The sequence below is a fragment of the Phocoena sinus genome, chromosome 5, assembly GCF_008692025.1.
Source record: "Phocoena sinus isolate mPhoSin1 chromosome 5, mPhoSin1.pri, whole genome shotgun sequence".
NCBI classification, from domain to species: Eukaryota; Metazoa; Chordata; class Mammalia; order Artiodactyla; family Phocoenidae; genus Phocoena; species Phocoena sinus.
This window is the reverse complement of record NC_045767.1, coordinates 33,794,711-33,812,667: the sequence shown is the minus strand read 5'-3', so window position 1 is coordinate 33,812,667 and position 17,957 is coordinate 33,794,711. Positions and strand designations below refer to the sequence as shown.

At 39.2% G+C, this 17,957-nt stretch overlaps 1 protein-coding gene across 4 annotated transcripts in view; it reads right to left on the bottom strand.

Moving 5' to 3' along the window:
• TBCK (TBC1 domain containing kinase) overlaps positions 1–17,957 on the bottom strand; it is a 251,136-nt gene that overhangs the window by 23,770 nt on the left and 209,409 nt on the right. For 2 of the 4 annotated variants that reach the window (XM_032633096.1, XM_032633095.1), the window contains exon 25: positions 14,181–14,340. In XM_032633096.1, the coding sequence (XP_032488987.1) occupies positions 14,181–14,340 (160 nt within the window). Of the gene's footprint in view, positions 1–11,969; positions 12,198–14,180; positions 14,341–16,308; positions 16,532–17,957 lie in introns of those variants that run through there. The other 2 variants (XM_032633098.1, XM_032633099.1) reach the window with 2 other exon arrangements.

The following is a 17,957-nucleotide window of genomic DNA, read 5'->3' as shown; positions in this document are numbered from 1 at the left end:
AAAAATTGTAGGGCTTAGATGAATTAGGGACAGTGGGGTATCCTGAAGACATCAAACCCTAGAACTTAAAAAAAGTCGATATAAAAATTTATTAACATGAAATTTTCCATTTAAACCATTTTTAGGTGTACAATTCAGTGGCATTAAGTATATTCACAATGTTATATAACCATTACCACTGGTCATTTCCAAATTTCTTTATCATTCCAAACAGAAACTCTGTACCCATTAAGCAAAAATTCCCATTCTCCCATCCGCTAGCCAGCCCCTAAAAGCACTAATTTACTTTCTGTCTCCATGAATTTGCCTATTTTAGATATTTTATACAAGGGGAATCATAGAATATTTGTCCTTTTGTGTTTGGCTTATTTAAACTGTTTTCAAGGTTCATCCATGTTGTAGCTTGTATCAGAACTTCACTCCTTTTTTATGGCTGAAAAATATTACATTATATGTATATACCACATTTTGTTCATTCATCTGTTGAGGGACACTTGGGTTGTTTCCACCTTTGGCCATTGTAAATAATGCTGCTATGAACACTGGCATACAAGTCTCTGTTTGAGCCCATGTTTTCAATTCTTTTGGGTATTTACCTAGGAGTGGAATTGTTGGTAATATGGTAATTCTATGTTTACATTTTGAAGGAATAGCTAAACTATTAAACTGTTTCCTACATAAGCTGCATCACTTTACATCCTCCTAGTCACGCACCAGGGTTCCAATTGCTCCACATTCTTGCCAACACTTGGGTGTGAAGTGGTAGCTCACTGTGGCTTTGATCTGTGTTTCCCTAATGACTAATGATGTCAGGTATTTTTCATGTGCTTATTGGACATTTGTATACCTTCTTCAGAGAAATGTCTAAAATGTCTAAATATTTGCCCACTTAAAAATTTGGTTGTCTTTTTGTTGTTGAGTTATAGGAGTTGTTAATGAATAGAAATATAACTAATGTTTGTGTGTTGATTTTGTATTCTGATAATAATCCTTATTAGATATATAATTTACAAATATTTTCTACCATTTTGTGGGTGGTAAGGATTGCTGGCCACCACCAGAAGCTGGAAAAGGCAAAGGAAGATTCCACCCAGAGCCTCAGAAGGAGCATGGCTGACACCTTGATTTCAGACTTCTAGCATCTAGATCCATGTTGCATTAAGCCACCCAGTTTGTGTTATTTTTAATGGCAGCCCTAGGAAACTAAGACATGTTCAATTTTGATACCTTTTATTTTTTTTTCTTGCCTAATTGCTCTGGCTAGAACTAACACCAATTCTTCTCAAACCCTTCCAACAAACTGAAGAGGAGAGAACACTTCTTAACTCATGCTATAAATCAGCATTACTCTTCTACCAAAGCCAGACCAAGACACTGCAAGAAAAGAAAACTACAAATACCACTGATGAATAGTGATGTAAAAACTTCAACAAAATACTAGCAAACTGAATTCAGGAGCCTATTGAAAGGATTATGCACCATGACTAAATGGAATTTACACTAGGAATGCAAGGATAGTTAAACATTTGAGAAAATCAATCAACATAATATACTGCATTCATAGAAGGAAGGAGGGAAAATCATAATTATAATCACCTCCATTGATGCAGAAAAAACATTTAATAAAACTCAACACCATTCCATGATAAAAACACTCAATGAACTAGAAGTAGAAGAGAATTTCCTTAATGTGGCAAAAGCTATATATGAAAAAAATCCAACTAACATCATATTCAACAGTGAAAGATTGAAAGCTTTTCCCCTAAGGTCAGAAAGAAGACAAGGATGCCTGCTTTTGCCACTTCTATTCAACAAAGTACAGATTCTACTTGTTTTCAGTGTTTCTGTGGAGGAATGGGAGATTAGAGCTGCCCACTCTGCCATTTTGCTGATGTTACTCCCAAACTCTAGAACTTTTATACTATCATCATACATAAAGCAGTACTTATTAAATTCACATATATGCAAATTATAGTGCTGGAAAATAAAATTAATAGGTGAAATCAACTGAGTGCCTATAACCATCAGGCTTTGTTCTGAACCTTATTGCCTAATCTGAAATCTTCACATCAATGCCATGAGGTAAGTATTATTTTCCCCATCTTATAAAGGAATCAGTGGTGACTTGGAGAAGTTAAGCAATTTGCACAAATTAACAGCTAGTAAGAAACAGAACAGAGCAGATAATGTAGTCTGACTAAAAAATCATACATTTAAATAGTATCCTTGCAACAGTCAGGGTTCCAACAAGCCCTGAGGATAAATTGAGGGGGTTTTACTTACAATGAGATTAATTACAAGGGTATGGGTGGGATGTAAGAGAACCATAAGGGATGGTGTACTAAACCTGCACTACCAAAAAGCAGAGCTGTTGCCACCCCTAGAGCTAAAGGGACCGGGGGCTGGAAAGACAGTGGTGTAGAGAAGGCTTACTGGAGAGCAGTGTTAACCTTTAGTAGAGGAACACAGCAAAACCGAGAAAATTTGAGGGAAGGATCCAGGGGGATAAATATCCTGACCTCCCTCCTTCCCATAACTTGTCAGAGCTCCCCATAAGCTCAACAACTGGAAGCCAGAAGACATGAAGGTCAGCCATCTGGGGCAGAGAGCAGGGTGAAGAAGTGTGGAGAATGGATCTATGATGGGAGGTGGGGCAAATGGAAGATATCCAGTACAACCATGGACACACAGTAGAATTCAGTAAATATGCTTTAAGTTAGATGCTTCCAACTTAAAGGGAGGGTGAGGAGGGGAAGAAGCATTAGTAAAGTCATAAAGATCTGTACAGCAGACAAAAAGATGATGGAACAATATAAGCAAATGAATATCTAAAGTTCTCTTTAGCCCCATGATGAGAAAAATTATTAAAAGTACATCTGTGGGACTTTCCTGGTGGTGCAGTGGTTAAGAATCTGCCTGCGAGTGCAGGGGACACGGGTTCAATCCCTGGTCCAGGAAGATCCCACATGCTGCGGATCCCACATGCCCGTGCACCACAACTACTGAGCCTGTGCTCTAGAACCCACAAGCCACAACTACTGAGCCACCGGGCCACAACTATTGAAGCCCGAGTGCCTAGAGCCTGTGCTCTGCAACAAGAGAAGCCACTGCAGTGAGAAGCCAGCGCACCCTAACGAAGAGTAGCCCCCCCTTGCCGCAACTAGAGAAAGCCCACCCACAGCAAGGGAGACCCAACACAGCCAAAAATAAATAAATAAAATTTATATTAAAAAAATGTGCATCTGTGGATAAAGAATGTCACCAGCCATTTCAGTAAACAAAGGATGTTGCAGCCATAAAGCCATTAGCCACTGCAGCAGCCTTTGATGATGCACCCTGAGGGGAATTCAGGATGGAGAAAAACAGAATAGTGGCCCAAGGCAGTTAAGATGCATATCAAAGGAATAATGTCAATAAGCCCAGACTCTTGCATCTTCCCATACACAGAAAAGCACTAAAATCATTAACTTGAGATGTCTGTTTTTGTGATTAGCAATAATCTTTTGATGTTCAACTACATTTTTTTTTTTTTCTTAGCAAAAAGTCCTATATACCCTGGCTCCTCCCTTATCTCTTTGTAACAGTCCCTTAGAGCTATCCGAGAGGCTGTATCCCCAGCTTAAGTCCTCAGTAAGTCCACTGAATAAAACATAATTCTCAAATTTTAGACTGTACATTTTTTTCAGTTGACACGTCTCTATACAAATATTTAAAACTGTTTCTCGGGGCTTCCCTGGTGGCGCAGTGGTCGAGAGTCCGCCTGCCGATGCAGGGCACACGGGTTCGTGCCCCGGTCCGGGGGGATCCCACGTGCCGCAAGGTGGCTGGGCCTGTGAGCCAGGGCCGCTGGGCCTGCGCGTCCGGAGCCTGTGCTCCGCAACGGGAGAGGCCGCAACAGTGAGAGGCCCGCGTACCTCAAAAAAAAAAAAAAACTGTTTCTCAAAAATTACTTCCTGATGTTGGATTGAAGCATTAATAACTGAGCATACAATTTGTTCAGTCACTTGTCTACAAGCATGAATAATCATGGAGAGTTTGAGGAAGAAGGAACTGTTCATGATAGCATCTGGTTTCTGACAAGCAAGACATTGGCTAATTTATTCAGAATGTGATGGGTCTTTACTTATTACCATTACTTTCAAATACTGTTATTACTTCATCTAAATAGTCTTGCTTCCAGATTTCCTTCATATGTTGAACTTTTTTTTTTTTTTTTTTAAACATCTTCATTGGGGTATAATTGCTTTACAATGGTGTGTTAGTTTCTGCTTTATAACAAAGTGAATCAGCTATACATACACACATGTTCCCATATGTCTTCCCTCTTGCGTCTCCCTCCCTCCCACTCTCCCCATCCCACCCTTCCAGGCTGTCACAAAGCACCGAGCTAATATCCCTGTGCCTTGCGGCTGCTTCCCCCCAGCTATCTACCTTACTACGTTTGTTAGTGTGTATATGTCCATGACTCTCTCTCGCCCTGTCAAAACTCACCCCTCCCCCTCCCCATACCCTCAAGTCCGTTCTCCAGTAGGTCTGCGTCTTTATTCCTATCTTACCCCTAGGTTCTTCATGACATTTTTTTCCCTTAAATTCCATATATATGTGTTAGCATACGGTATTTGTCTTTTTCTTTCTGACTTACTTCACTCTGTATGACAGACTCTAGGTCTATCCATCTCATTACAAATAGCTCAATTTCATTTCTTTTTAAGGCTGAGTAATATTCCATTGTGTATATGTGCCACATCTTCTTTATCCATTCATCCGATGATGGGCGCTTAGGTTGTTTCCATGCCCTGGCTATTGTAAATAGGGCTGCAATGAACATTTTGGTACATGACTCTTTTTGAATTTTGGTTTTCTCAGGGTATATGCCAAGTAGTGGGATTGCTGGGTCATATGGTAATTCTATTTGTAGTTTTTTAAGGAACCTCCATACTGTTCTCCACAGTGGCTGAACCAATTCACATTCCCACCAGCAGTGCAAGAGTGTCCCCTTTTCTCCACACCCTCTCCAGCATTTATTGTTTCTAGATTTTTTGATGATGGCCATTCTGACTGGTGTGAGATGATATCTCATTGTAGTTTTGATTTGCATTTCTCTAATGATTAATGATGTTGAGCATTCTTTCATGTGTTTGTTGGCATTCTGTATATCTTCTTTGGAGAAATGTCTATTTAGGTCTTCTGCCCATTTTTGGATGGGGTTGTTTGTTTTTTTGTTATTGAGCTGCATGAGCTGCTTGTAAATTTTGGAGATTAATCCTTTGTCAGTTGCTTCATTTGCAAATGTTTTCTCCCATTCTGAGGGTTGTCTTTTGGTCTTGGTTATGGTTTCCTTTGCTGTGCAAAAGCTTTGAAGTTTCATTAGGTCCCATTTGTTTATTTTTGTTTTTATTTCCATTACTCTAGGAGGTGGGTCAGAAAGGATCTTGCTGTGATTTATGTCATAGAGTGTTCTTCCTATGTTTTCTTCTAAGAGTTTGATAGTTTCTGGCCTTACATTTAGGTCTTTAATCCATTTTGAGCTTATTTTTGTGTATGGTGTTAGGGAGTGATCTAATCTCATACTTTTACATGTACCTGTCCAGTTTTCCCAGCACCATTTATTGAAGAGGCTGTCCTTTCTCCACTGTGCATTCCTGCCTCCTTTATCAAAGATAAGGTGTCCATATGTGCGTGGGTTTATCTCTGGGCTTTCTATCCTGTTCCACTGATCTATCTTTCTGTTTTTGTGCCAGTACCATACTGTCTTGATTACTGTTGCTTTGTAATATAGTCTGAAGTCAGGGAGCCTTATTCCTCCAGCTCCATTTTTCGTTCTCAAGATTGCTTTGGCTATTCGGGGTCTTTTGTGTTTCCATACAAATTGCGAAATTTTTTGTTCTAGTTCTGTGAAAAATGCCAGTGGTAGTTTGATAGGGATTGCATTGAATCTGTAGATTGCTTTGGGTAGTAGAGTCATTTTCACAATGTTGATTCTTCCCATCCAAGAACATGGTATATCTCTCCATCTATTTGTATCATCTTTAATTTCTTTCATCAGTGTCTTATAATTTTCTGCATACAGGTCTTTCGTCTCCTTAGGTAGGTTTATTCCTAGATATTTTATTCTTTTTGTTGCAATGGTAAATGGGAGTGTTTTCTTGATTTCACTTTCAGATTTTTCATCATTAATATATAGGAATGCCAGAGATTTCTGTGCATTAATTTTGTATCCTGCTACTTTACCAAATTCATTGATTAGCTCTAGTAGTTTTCTGGTAGCATCTTTAGGATTCTCTATGTATAGTATCATGTCATCTGCAAACAGTGACAGCTTTACTTCTTCTTTTCCGATTTGGATTCCTTTTATTTCCTTTTCTTCTCTGATTGCTGTGGCTAAAACTTCCAAAACTATGTTGAATAAGAGTGGTGAGAGTGGGCAACCTTGTCTTGTTCCTGATCTTAGTGGAAATGCTTTCAGTTTTTCACCATTGAGGATGATGTTTGCTGTGGGCTTGTCATATATGGCTTTTATTATGTTTAGGAAAGTTCCCTCTATGCCTACTTTCTGGAGGGTTTTTATCATAAATGGGTGTTGAATTTTGTCGAAAGCTTTCTCTGCATCTATTGAGATGATCATATGGTTTTTCTCCTTCAATTTGTTAATATGGTTTATCACATTGATAGATTTGCGTATATTGAAGAATCCTTGCATTCCTGGAATAAACCCCACTTGATCATGGTGCATGATCCTTTTAATGTGCTGTTGGATTCTGTTTGCTAGTATTTTGTTGAGGATTTTTGCATCTATGTTCACCAGTGATATTGGCCTGTAGTTTTCTTTCTTTGTGACATCCTTGTCTGGTTTTGGTATCAAGGTGATGGTGGCTTCGTAGAAGGAATTTGGGAGTGTTCCTCCCTCTGCTATATTTTGGAAGAGTTTGAGAAGGATAGGTGTTAGCTGTTCTCTAAACGTTTGATAGAATTCACCTGTGAAGCCATCTGGTCCTGGGCTTTTGTTTGTTGGAAGGTTTTTAATCACAGTTTCAATTTCAGTGCTTGTGATTGGTCTGTTCATATTTTCTATTTCTTCCTGATTCAGTCTTGGCAGGTTGTGCATTTCTAAGAATTTGTCCATTTCTTCCAGATTGTCCATTTTATTGGCATAGAGTTGCTTGTAGTAATCTCTCATGATTTTTTTTATTTCTGCAGTGTCAGTTGTTACTTCTCCTTTTTCATTTCTAATTCTATTGATTTGAGTCTTCTCCCTTTTTTTCTTGATGAGTCTGGCTAGTGGTTTATCTATTTTGTTTATCTTCTCAAAGAACCAGCTTTTAGTTTTATTGATCTTTGCTATTGTTTCCTTCATTTCTTTTTCATTTATTTCTGATCTGATTTTTATGATTTCTTTCCTTCTGCTAGCTTTGGGGTTTTTTTGTTCTTCTTTCTCTAATTGCTTGAGGTGCAAGGTTAGGTTGTTTATTCGAGATGTTTCCTGCTTCTTAAGGTGGGCTTGTATTACTATAAACTTCCCCCTTAGAACTGCTTTTGCTGCATCCCATAGGTTTTGGGTCGTTGTGTCTCCATTGTCATTTGTTTCTAGGTATTTTTTAATTTCCTCTTTGATTTCTTCAGTGATCACTTCATTATTAAGTAGTGTATTGTTTAGCCTCCATGTGTTTGTATTTTTTACAGATCTTTTCCTGTAATTGATATCTAGTCTCATGGCGTTGTGGTCGGAAAAGATACTTGATACAATTTCAGTTTTCTTAAATTTACCAAGGCTTGATTTGTGACCCAAGATATGATCTATCCTGGAGAATGTTCCATGAGCACTTGAGAAAAATGTGTATTCTGTTGTTTTTGGATGGAGTGTCCTATAAATATCAATTAAGTCCATCTTGTTTAATGTATCATTTAAAGCTTGTGTTTCCTTATTTATTTTCATTTTGGATGATCTGTCCATGGGTGAAAGTGGGGTGTTAAAGTCCCCTACTATGAATGTGTTACTGTTGATCTCCCCTTTTATGGTTGTTAGTATTTGCCTTATGTATTGAGGTGCTCCTATGTTGGGTGCATAAATATTTACAATTGTTATATCTTCTTCTTGGATCAATCCCTTGATCGTTATGTAGTGTCCTTCTTTGTCACTTTTAATAGTCCTTATTTTAAAGTCTATTTTGTCTGATATGAGAATTGCTACTCCAGCTTTCTTTTGGTTTCCATTTGCATGGCATATCTTTTTCCATCCCCTTACTTTCAGTCTGTATGTGTCTCTAGTTCTGAAGTGGGTCTCTTGTAGACAGCATATATAAGGGTCTTGTTTTTGTATCCATTCAGCCAATCTGTGTCTTTTGGTGGGAGCATTTAGTCCATTTACATTTAAGGTAATTATCGATATGTATGTTCCTATTTCCATTTTATATATTGTTTTGGGTTCGCTACTATAGGTCATTTCCTTCTCTTGTGTTTCATGTCTAGAGAAGTTCCTTTAGCATTTGTTGTAAAGCTGGTTTGGTGGTGCTGAAGTCTCTCAGCTTTTGCTTGTCTGTAAAGGTTTTAATTTCTCCATCAAATGTGAATGAGATCCTTGCTGGGTAGAGTAGTCTTGGTTGCAGGCTATTCTCCTTCATCACTTTCAGTATGTCCTGCCACTCCCTTCTGGCTTGTAGGGTTTCTGCTGAGAGATCAGCTGTTAACCTTATGGGGATTCCCTTGTGTGTTATTTGTTGTTTTTCCCTTGCTGCTTTTAATATGCTTTCTTTGTATTTAATTTTTGACAGTTTGATTAATATGTGTCTTGGTGTGTTTCTCCTTGTATTTATCCTGTATGGGACCCTCTGTGCTTCCTGGACTTGATTAACTATTTCCTTTCCCATATTAGGGAAGTTTTCAACTATAATCTCTTCAAATATTTTCTCAGTCCCTTTCTTTCTTTCTTCTTCTTCTGGAACCCCTATAATTCGAATGTTGGTGCGTTTCATGTTGTCCCAGAGGTCTCTGAGACTGTCCTCAGTTCTTTTCATTCTTTTTTCTTTATTCTGCTCTGCAGTAGTTATTTCCACTACTTTATCTTCCAGGTCACTTATCCGTTCTTCTGCCTCAGTTATTCTGCTATTGATCCTATCTAGAGTGATTTTAATTTCATTTATTGCATTGTTCATCGTTGCTTGTTTCATCTTTAGTTCTTGTAGGTCCTTGTTAACTGTTTCTTGCATTTTGTCCATTCTACTTCCAAGATTTCGGATCATCCTTACTATCATTATTCTGAATTCTTTTTCAGGTAGATTGCCTGTTTCCTCTTCATTTGTTAGGTCTGGTGGGTTTTTATCTTGCTCCTTCATCTGCTGTGTGTTTTTCTGTCTTCTCATTTTGCTTATCTTACTGTGTTTGGGGTCTCCTTTTTGCAGGCTGCACTTTCGTAGTTCCCGTTGTTTTTGATGTCTGTCTCCAGTGGCTAAGGTTGTTTCAGTGGGTTGTGTAGGCTTCCTGGTGGAGGGGACTAGTGCCTGTGTTGTGCTGGATGAGGCTGGATCTTGTCTCTCTAGTGGGCAGGTTCACGTCTGGTGGTGTGTTTTGGGTTGTCTGTGGCCTTATTATGATTTTAGGCAGCCTCTCTGCTAATGGGTGGGGTTGTGTTCCTGTTTTGCTAGTTGTTTGGCATAGGTTGTCCAGCACTGTGGCTTGCTGGTCGTTGAGTGAAGCTGGGTGCTGGTGTTAAGATGGAGGTCTCTGGGATATTTCCACCGTTTAATATTATGTGGAGCTGGGAGGTCTCTTGTTGACCAGTGTCCTGAAGTTGGCTCTCCTACCTCAGAGGCAGAGCCCTGACTCCTGGCTGGAGCACCTAGAGCCTTTCATCCACACAGCTCAGAATAAAAGGGAGAAAAAGTAGGGAGAATTAGTAGAAGTATGAGTAAAGAAAGAAGAAAAGGAGGAAAGGAAGGAAGGAAGAAAGAAGCAAAGAAGGAAAGAAAGGAGGGAGGGAGGGAGGGAGGAAGGAAGGAAGGAGGGAAAGAAGGAAAAAAGACAGAAAGAAAGATGATACAGTAAAAATAAAATAAAGTATAATATAGTTATTGAATTAAAAAATATTTAGAAAAAAAAAAAAAAAAGGGACGGATAGAACCTTAGGACAAATGTTGGAAGCAAAGCTATACAGAAAAAATCTTACACAGAAGCATACACATACACCTTCACAAAAAGAGGTAAAGGGGGAAAAATCATAAATCCTGCTCCCTGAGACCACCTCCTCAATTTGGGGTGATTCGTTGTCTAAAGGAGGGAAGGAAGGAAGGAAAGAAAGAACGAAGGTAAAGTATAATAAAGTTATTACAATTAAACTTAATTATTAAGAAAAAGAATTTTTAAAAAAAAGTCATGGACGGATAGAGCCCTAGGACAAATGGTGGAAGCAAATCTCACACAGAAGCATACACGTACACATTCACAAAAAGAGGAAAAGGGAAAAAAATCATAGATCTCGCTCCTAAATTCTACCTCTTCAATTTGGGATCATTCCTTGTCTATTCAGGTATTCCACAGATGCAGGGTATATCAAGTTGATTGTGGAGCTTTAATCCGCTGCTTCTGTGGCTGCTGGGAGAGATTTCCCTTTCTCTTCTTTGTTCTCACAGCTCACAGGAGCTCAGCTTTGGATTTGGCCCTGCCTCTGCGTGTAGGTCGCTGGAGGGCGTCTGTTTTTTCGCTCAGACAGGACGGGGTTAAAGGAGCCGCTGATTCTGGGCCTCCGGCTCACTCAGGCCGGGGGTTGGGGGATGGGGGTAGGAGGGGCACTACGTGCGGGGCGGGCCTGCGGCTGCAGAGGCAGCGTGACGTTGCGGCAGAGGCCGGCGTGATGTTGCACCAGCCTGAGACCCGCCGTGCGTACTCCCGGGGAAGTTGTCCCTGGATCCCGGGAACCTGGCAGTGGCGGGCTGCACAGGCTCCGCGGAAGAGGGGTGTGGAGAGTGACCTGTGCTCGCACACAGGCCCCTTGGTGGCGGCAGCAGCAGCCTTAGCGTCTCCCGCCCGTCTCTGGGGTCCGCGGTTTTAGCCGCGGCTCGCGCCCGTCTCTGGGGTTTGCGCTTTCAGCCGCGGCTCGCGCCCGTCTCGGGGGGCTCGCGCCCTCAGCCGCGGCTCGCGCCCGTCTCTGGGGTTCGCGCTTTTAGCCGCGGCTCGCGCCCGTCTCTGGAGTTCCTTTAAGCAGCGCTCTTAAACCCCTCTCCTCGCGCACCAGGAAACAAAGAGGGAAGAAAAAGTCTCTTGCCTCTTCGGCCGGTGCAGGCTTTTCCCCGAACTCCCTCCCGGCTAGTCGTGGTGCACTAACCCCTTCAGGCTACGTTCAAGACGCCAACCCCAGTCCTCTCCCTGAGCTCCGTCCAAAACCAAAACCCGAGCCTCAGCTCGCAGCCCCGCCCGCCCCGGCGGGTGAGCAGACAAGCCACTCGGGCTGGTGAGTGCCGGTCAGCACCGATCGTCTGTGCAGGAATCTCCCCGCTTTGCCCTCCGCACCCGTCGCTGTGCACTACTCCGCGGTCCCGATACTCCCCCCTCCTGCCTCCCGCAGTCTCCGCCCGCGGAGGGGCTTCCTAGTGTGTGGAAACTTTTCCTCCTTCACAGCTCCCTCCCACTGGTGCAGGTGCCGTCCTTATTCTTTTGTCTCTGTTTTTTCTTTTGCCCTACCCAGTTACGTGGGGAGTTTCTTGCCTTTTGGGAGGTCTGAGGTCTTCTGCCAGCCTTCAGTAGGAGTTCTGTAGGAGTTGTTCCACGTGTGGATGTATTTCTGGTGTATCCGTGGGGAGGAAGGCGATCTCCGCGTCTTACTCTTCCGCCATCTTCAAGGTCCCCCCATATGTTGAACTTTTAAATTTATTCACACTGTGATAGACTAGCATTTCACAACATGACAAATGGTTTATAATTTGTTATTTAATGGAAGAAATGAGTTATCCTTTTATTTGTATATGTGTTTTGACCTTTATGATAAAGTAAAATCAGAATAAACATAAATCTGGAGATTAATACAATGAGTGGGATGTTTGGAAACATTTGACATATTTAAGAAGATTCAGTTATACAGGTCCACTTATTAGATACATCTTCCAAATGGTGAATGCTTTATGAAAGTAGAGGCTTAAGCTTGTTAGCACTTAGAGCATAAATGTTTATTTCAGGTCTTGGGTTCATACCCTGGGAGGAACTATTGTGATCTGTGAAAAATCAGAACAAGTCTATTTTTAAAAAACAGGACAAACGGCAGCATTCAGACTCAAAAGCCTTACTTGCTCACTGAGTTAAGGGTATGGCTTAGAGTCATATAGACTCATGTTGCAGTCCTGGCTCTGACATAAACAAATTAGATAAACTCTGAGTCTCAGTTTTTCTCATACATAAAATATGAATAAATTATGCCTCCCTCATAGAATTGTTATGAAGAATAAAAAGAGATTACATATGAAAGTACTTATCACGGTGCTTAGCACACAAACACCAGTCAATAATTGGGATTATTATCACTGTAAAGATTTCTTCCTAAGGCTATATATTATGGGGAATCCAGAAATATGTGATTCTCAACAGTATTTCTATGGGTTGAATGTATTGACATGCATTGTAATTGAAAATGGATATTTTTCATTGGAACGATATGACAATACAGATTAATGTAGCAGCAGCAGTACTGTGGTGGTAGTAAAATAATAATAATGATAATAAACTTACATCAAAATAATTCAGATACCATGGCTTTAGTTCTAAAATGTCCTCGTTTACTTATTAAAATTGCATATTAGTCATTTACTATATTGACTTTCTCTGAAACAGGTATATTTAGATTATTCCCTGTCAGACACTAGATACAGTTATGTAAAAGAAGGGGAGTGATTTAAGATTTATAGCTAATATCCACTCAGATATTCTTTAGTTTGGTCAATTAAGCTTCTTCATCAAGGATGGCTTTAATTTAGTGTCAAAAGCCAATACTACCGGGCTTCCCTGGTGGCACAGTGGTTGAGAGTCCGCCTGCTGATGCAGGGGACATGGGTTTGTGCCCCGGTCCGGGAAGATCCCACATGCCATGGAGTGGCTGGGCCTGTAAGCCATGGCCGCTGAGCCTGCGTGTCCGGAGCCTGTGCTCTGCAACGCGAGAGGCCACAACAGTGAGAGGCCCGTTTACTGCAAAAAAAAACCCCACCAAAACCAAAACCAAACAAACAAACAAAAGCCAATACTACCATTAGCTCTGTACTTCTGAAACAAGGATTATTGGATGCTTAAAATGGTCTAGGACCAAAAGTCTTAAACTTCTTACTTGACTATATTTCCATTGATCACCATTCTGGATTACTCAGTTTATTTGCATAAGTTATCTGCAGGGAGGAAACTATCTCTGTTACTTTGCCAGGGGCAGATTCTTCCGTCCTTTTAGAAAAAGGGCCTGTTCTGGTTTATTAATGTTGCCTACATCTAGATATGTTTTTTTAAAACAGCTTTACTGAGCTATGATCGACATATAACAACATGCATATTCAAAGTGTACATTTTGATAAGTTTGACAGGGGTATTTGTAAACAAGCCCCTTTGGTTCTCATACTCCCTATTCTCTAACTTGCCTTTTATAAAAAATAAAGGTGATGTTTTTGACCTCCAAAAGCTACTCTTTGTTTTATTTTTCAAAATGTTTAAGAACACAGCCAGAAGAGAGTGAGGTCATTTTATTGTTTCACAGTCCTCATATTTGAAAGTTGATATCCTTCCTGAATTCTCTATCATCATAAAGCTTTGAGCCTATAGTAAACAAAACCCCCAAATACAACAAATTCTATCATGGTCAGCTTTCACAACCTCTAATCAAGCCCCAGTGTTTTTCTACAATGGAAGGAATTGAAGCTACTTCTTGTAATTTCAGGAAGTAGATAAAAACAAAAACACCAAAACTAAAACAAAACACCTTAGGCTATCATTTGAAGTTTCCTAAGCTTAATATTGACCCTGATGCTGCACAATGAGGAAAAAAGCTTGAATTCTTTTACTGGGAAAAGGTAGACAATCTCTTTTATGTAAGACTATAGACAGATCTTCAAAGCTCATTTGATATGCAACCCGCTTCTGAAGAAACACTTTTAGACAATCTGTTGCAGCGGGCAGGTAAAAAGCTCATCATGATGTCATATGACATTTCTGCATACACTTACCTCTGCTGTGTGCTTTGCCACATTCCCCACGATGACAATGACCTTCCCTTTGAAGCTCTGGAGCATGGCAGTGTAAGGTCCTTGGGTAAGCTCCCCTTCCGCAGTAAACGCAGTGCTGAATGGAATGTTGATGCTGCCTGAAATGTGACCCCGAATAAAACTGAGAAAAAAAGTTAAGGAAAACATTTATTTGTGTGCAGACTTGAATGTGTAACAGAAGCTCACAGAGGTAATTGATTCTCAGAAGACAGTACCATTAAAGTCAAACACAAATGGAGACCAGACTTGAAAATTCCGAGCAGACGAAACCAGTTTAATCATACAAGTGAAGATTTAGCTTATTTTGCAAGACAAGTGAGGCTACCTTGACCTGGGTCACTTGTTTATGTCTCTGAAAATCATAAGTGAAACTTAAATTGTTCCCCTAAATTGATATGAGATGATCACTAACCAATTCCCTTTCATTTAAGAAAATTCTAATATTGTAACCAATTGCTGAAAAATAGTCACTGCTGCTTTTTAACAATATACCTCTGAGCCTCACTCCATGTTTTGGTTCCACCGCTCCTGGTTTGCAAACTGTCTTTTGGTGTATGCACAATAAACTTTTACTAATTACTACTTCAGTTATTCATCAGTTTTACTTTTTTTTTTCTGAACATTTGACAGTTCTAAACATCTTCCATGCTCACGAGTACTTTATTTAAACAACGTAAGGCAGCTCTGCAGAAAAAAAAAGTTAAATGTGAAAATGCAATGAACAAGTGAAAGGAAGAAGACTCGCCAAAGATACAAAGAGAACTTTCCTGATTAAATGAAGTATTGTGAAAGTGATCAGAATGCAACAAATAAATGGCAGTCACACAGCTTGTACAATATTCATGGTTTTCAGTTCCTTACTATTATTATGATTATTTTAAAGATCTGAAATATAGCCAAATGGATATTCTCAGATGTAACTTGATAATGCAAAAGCGTATCTACTCTGGGCAAGCAACTGTTAAATGGGACTCTATTCAGAATTGTTAGAGGTCATTAGCACTGGCTGGAAACATTTCTGTTGTTGGTTTATTTCTCAAGTAAACTTAGCTATTTCCATTCTTTCCAATTTTATGTTCTCTAAAGGGGGTGATGTTTTACTATATTTGTACTTTAGAAGGGTTTTAATGATTTCATTGACTATTACTTGTAATTTTGGAATTAAAAGCTTAAGCTTAAAATATTTAGAAATATCATAAGATCTTAAAGAAAAAATATTCCTTCAAAAGTAATTAAAAAGTACAATTTTAAAAAGTGAAATTAAAAAGATGATTCTTCATATAGAGTCTGTAGAGGAAGATTCTGAAATATTATTATTAATCAAATAACTTCTCAAAAAAGCATAAAATAAAAACTGCGAAAACTGCTCTGAAAGAGATGTATATGATGCTTTGATAGGATATATCAATTTGGGGAGGACAGGGAAGGTTTCCACTAAGGAACTAAGTGATGGCCGAGGTAAAATATGAATAATTAATAAAAGTTAATTAGGCAACAGGATGGAATGGAGGTGGTATAGGGTGGTGGAAAGGACAAACATTTTCAGACAGAAATGTCAGGCATATATTGGGGAGGAACATGACCAATCAGGAGAAAGGAAGGAAGGCCAGTACTGGTGTAGAGAACAAAGACAGCATGAGATAAGATGAGCCTGGAAATGGATGCAGAGGCCAGATCATACAGGGCCTTGCAGATCATGTTGTTATATTGGTCTTTATCCTAGAGCAATGAAAATCAGAAAGTATTTTAAGCAGAGAAGTAACAGATCACATTTGCACTTTGGCAACAATGTGGAGAAAGGTTAGAAGGGGAGTGAATGTAAAGATTAGTTTATAAGACATGTAGGCAGTATCTCATCTCTTCCCTAACAATCACTGATAACGACCATGAAGAGATGTTTGTGTTCAATAGAAGCATTTTCCCCTAAACTTCCACTTTAGATGTGTTCTTTACAAAATGGAAAAGTCGTAGAGTTTTAAAAAGTTATGTCACAAGCAACGAATATTCCCCCAACCCCCAAAAAAGACTCATCTGTCATTCCTGTAGAAGGGGGAAAATATAATTATTTATTGACATGACAGTTTCTCAGTTGCCCCAGTTTGTAGGTTCACCTTTAGAATACTACTTTTCTTGTTTCTCTGTCTTTCTTTTCCCCTCATTAATGGAGAGAGGAGAAATTTGAGGCTCCTACTCTCAAGAATGATGGTGGAGGTTGAACATGTGTCTTAAATTTCTAGTCAGCTGTTGCTTCATCCTTTCTTCTTTAAAGAAGGCATCTGGCGTTAATAATGAGGGAAAGGACATAAAAAGTTCTGAAAAATGAAATGAGAGGTAGAATAAATATTATCATCCCAGTGTATACTGTTTAATTAGAGTCTTCTAGAATGAACAGAGAATTTATGATCATAAGGAGATCACCCTTGAATTTCAACAGCACTAGTTTTTCAAACATTTATAATTACTCAATACTCAAAATATCAACTGCAGTTTTCATGAACAGAAATGACTTTGTACTCAGCATATAATTACTCCGACAGCACTTTAATCTTCAATAAGGACATACCTTAAAATAAAAATAATTGATTTTTCAGAAACTCTGAACCTAACAACTCAATTATTCTCAGCAAATATATCTACATCTGCTAGTCTGAATCAACTGGCAGAGAGACTTTCTGTGTTTATCAAACAGCCAGTATCAACCATGAACATTTTTCCTTTCTAGTGCTTTTTGAATACCAAAAGCAATACAAATCTATACTAGTCAAATGCTCTAGCAGACATGTCTGCACTGCCTGCCCACCTCCCACCTTCTTGTTTGAAAGGAGCTCAACTACTGACCCTGATGAAAGGGTGAGCCTAGGCTGTCATGTTTGTATCAGGTGATCCTGCCACGATCAGGACTGACAGGATAGGAGGGAGGGGATGAGTGAAGGTAGACATCTGAAACAGGCTGATATCTTGTGTCAGATAGGCTGAGCCAGTTAGATTCTCTCCCTTCAAAATCAAAATAAAAGATAAAAGACAATGCTCAGACTGTGTTAAGCTTAACAATGTAAAGTCACATTTGAGTGCCTTCTATATATGTTTTATTCAGCCAGATGTTAAAAAATTAGTGACTCTAGAAATAAAATTATTTATTTTACAAGATAAATTCTATAAATATTTGGTTTAAAAATAGTACCCATCTGTATCCAAATACCCAATATCTGTATCTAAAATCATAGATAAGCATCTAGATGATTTTGTGGGTTCAATATCATGAATTTATTATGTGCTTTTAAAGAACACTTTAGTATGTCATACAAGTATGTCATAAACTTATCCTAGAATTTTCTTTTGTGCTTTATGGTTTGATGTTTTTTAAAAAACCACTAGATTAAATGTTAAAATGCTTGACAAAGTAAGATGGCAACAGAGTCTTTTGGGTAAGAGAAAAGTTATAATCCAAAACGCAAAACTTTTCCAAACATTTTTCAGGCTATTTTAACACTTTGGAAGATAAGACACAAAAGAAAAAAATGTCTTAAACCATACTTCCCCTATTCTTAGTTTAGTTCAAGCAAAAAAATCCTGGAAGACATATAAAAGCACTCATCCAAGAACACTCTTGTCATAAAAATTCTAGTGCAAATAAGATTGGGTAAGCACAAATGCTTGTAGACAGGGTGGTCAAACCTGTAAATAGCTATCCTTAACTGTGAGACTGGCAAATAGCAGAGGAGAACGAGACTGGCCTAG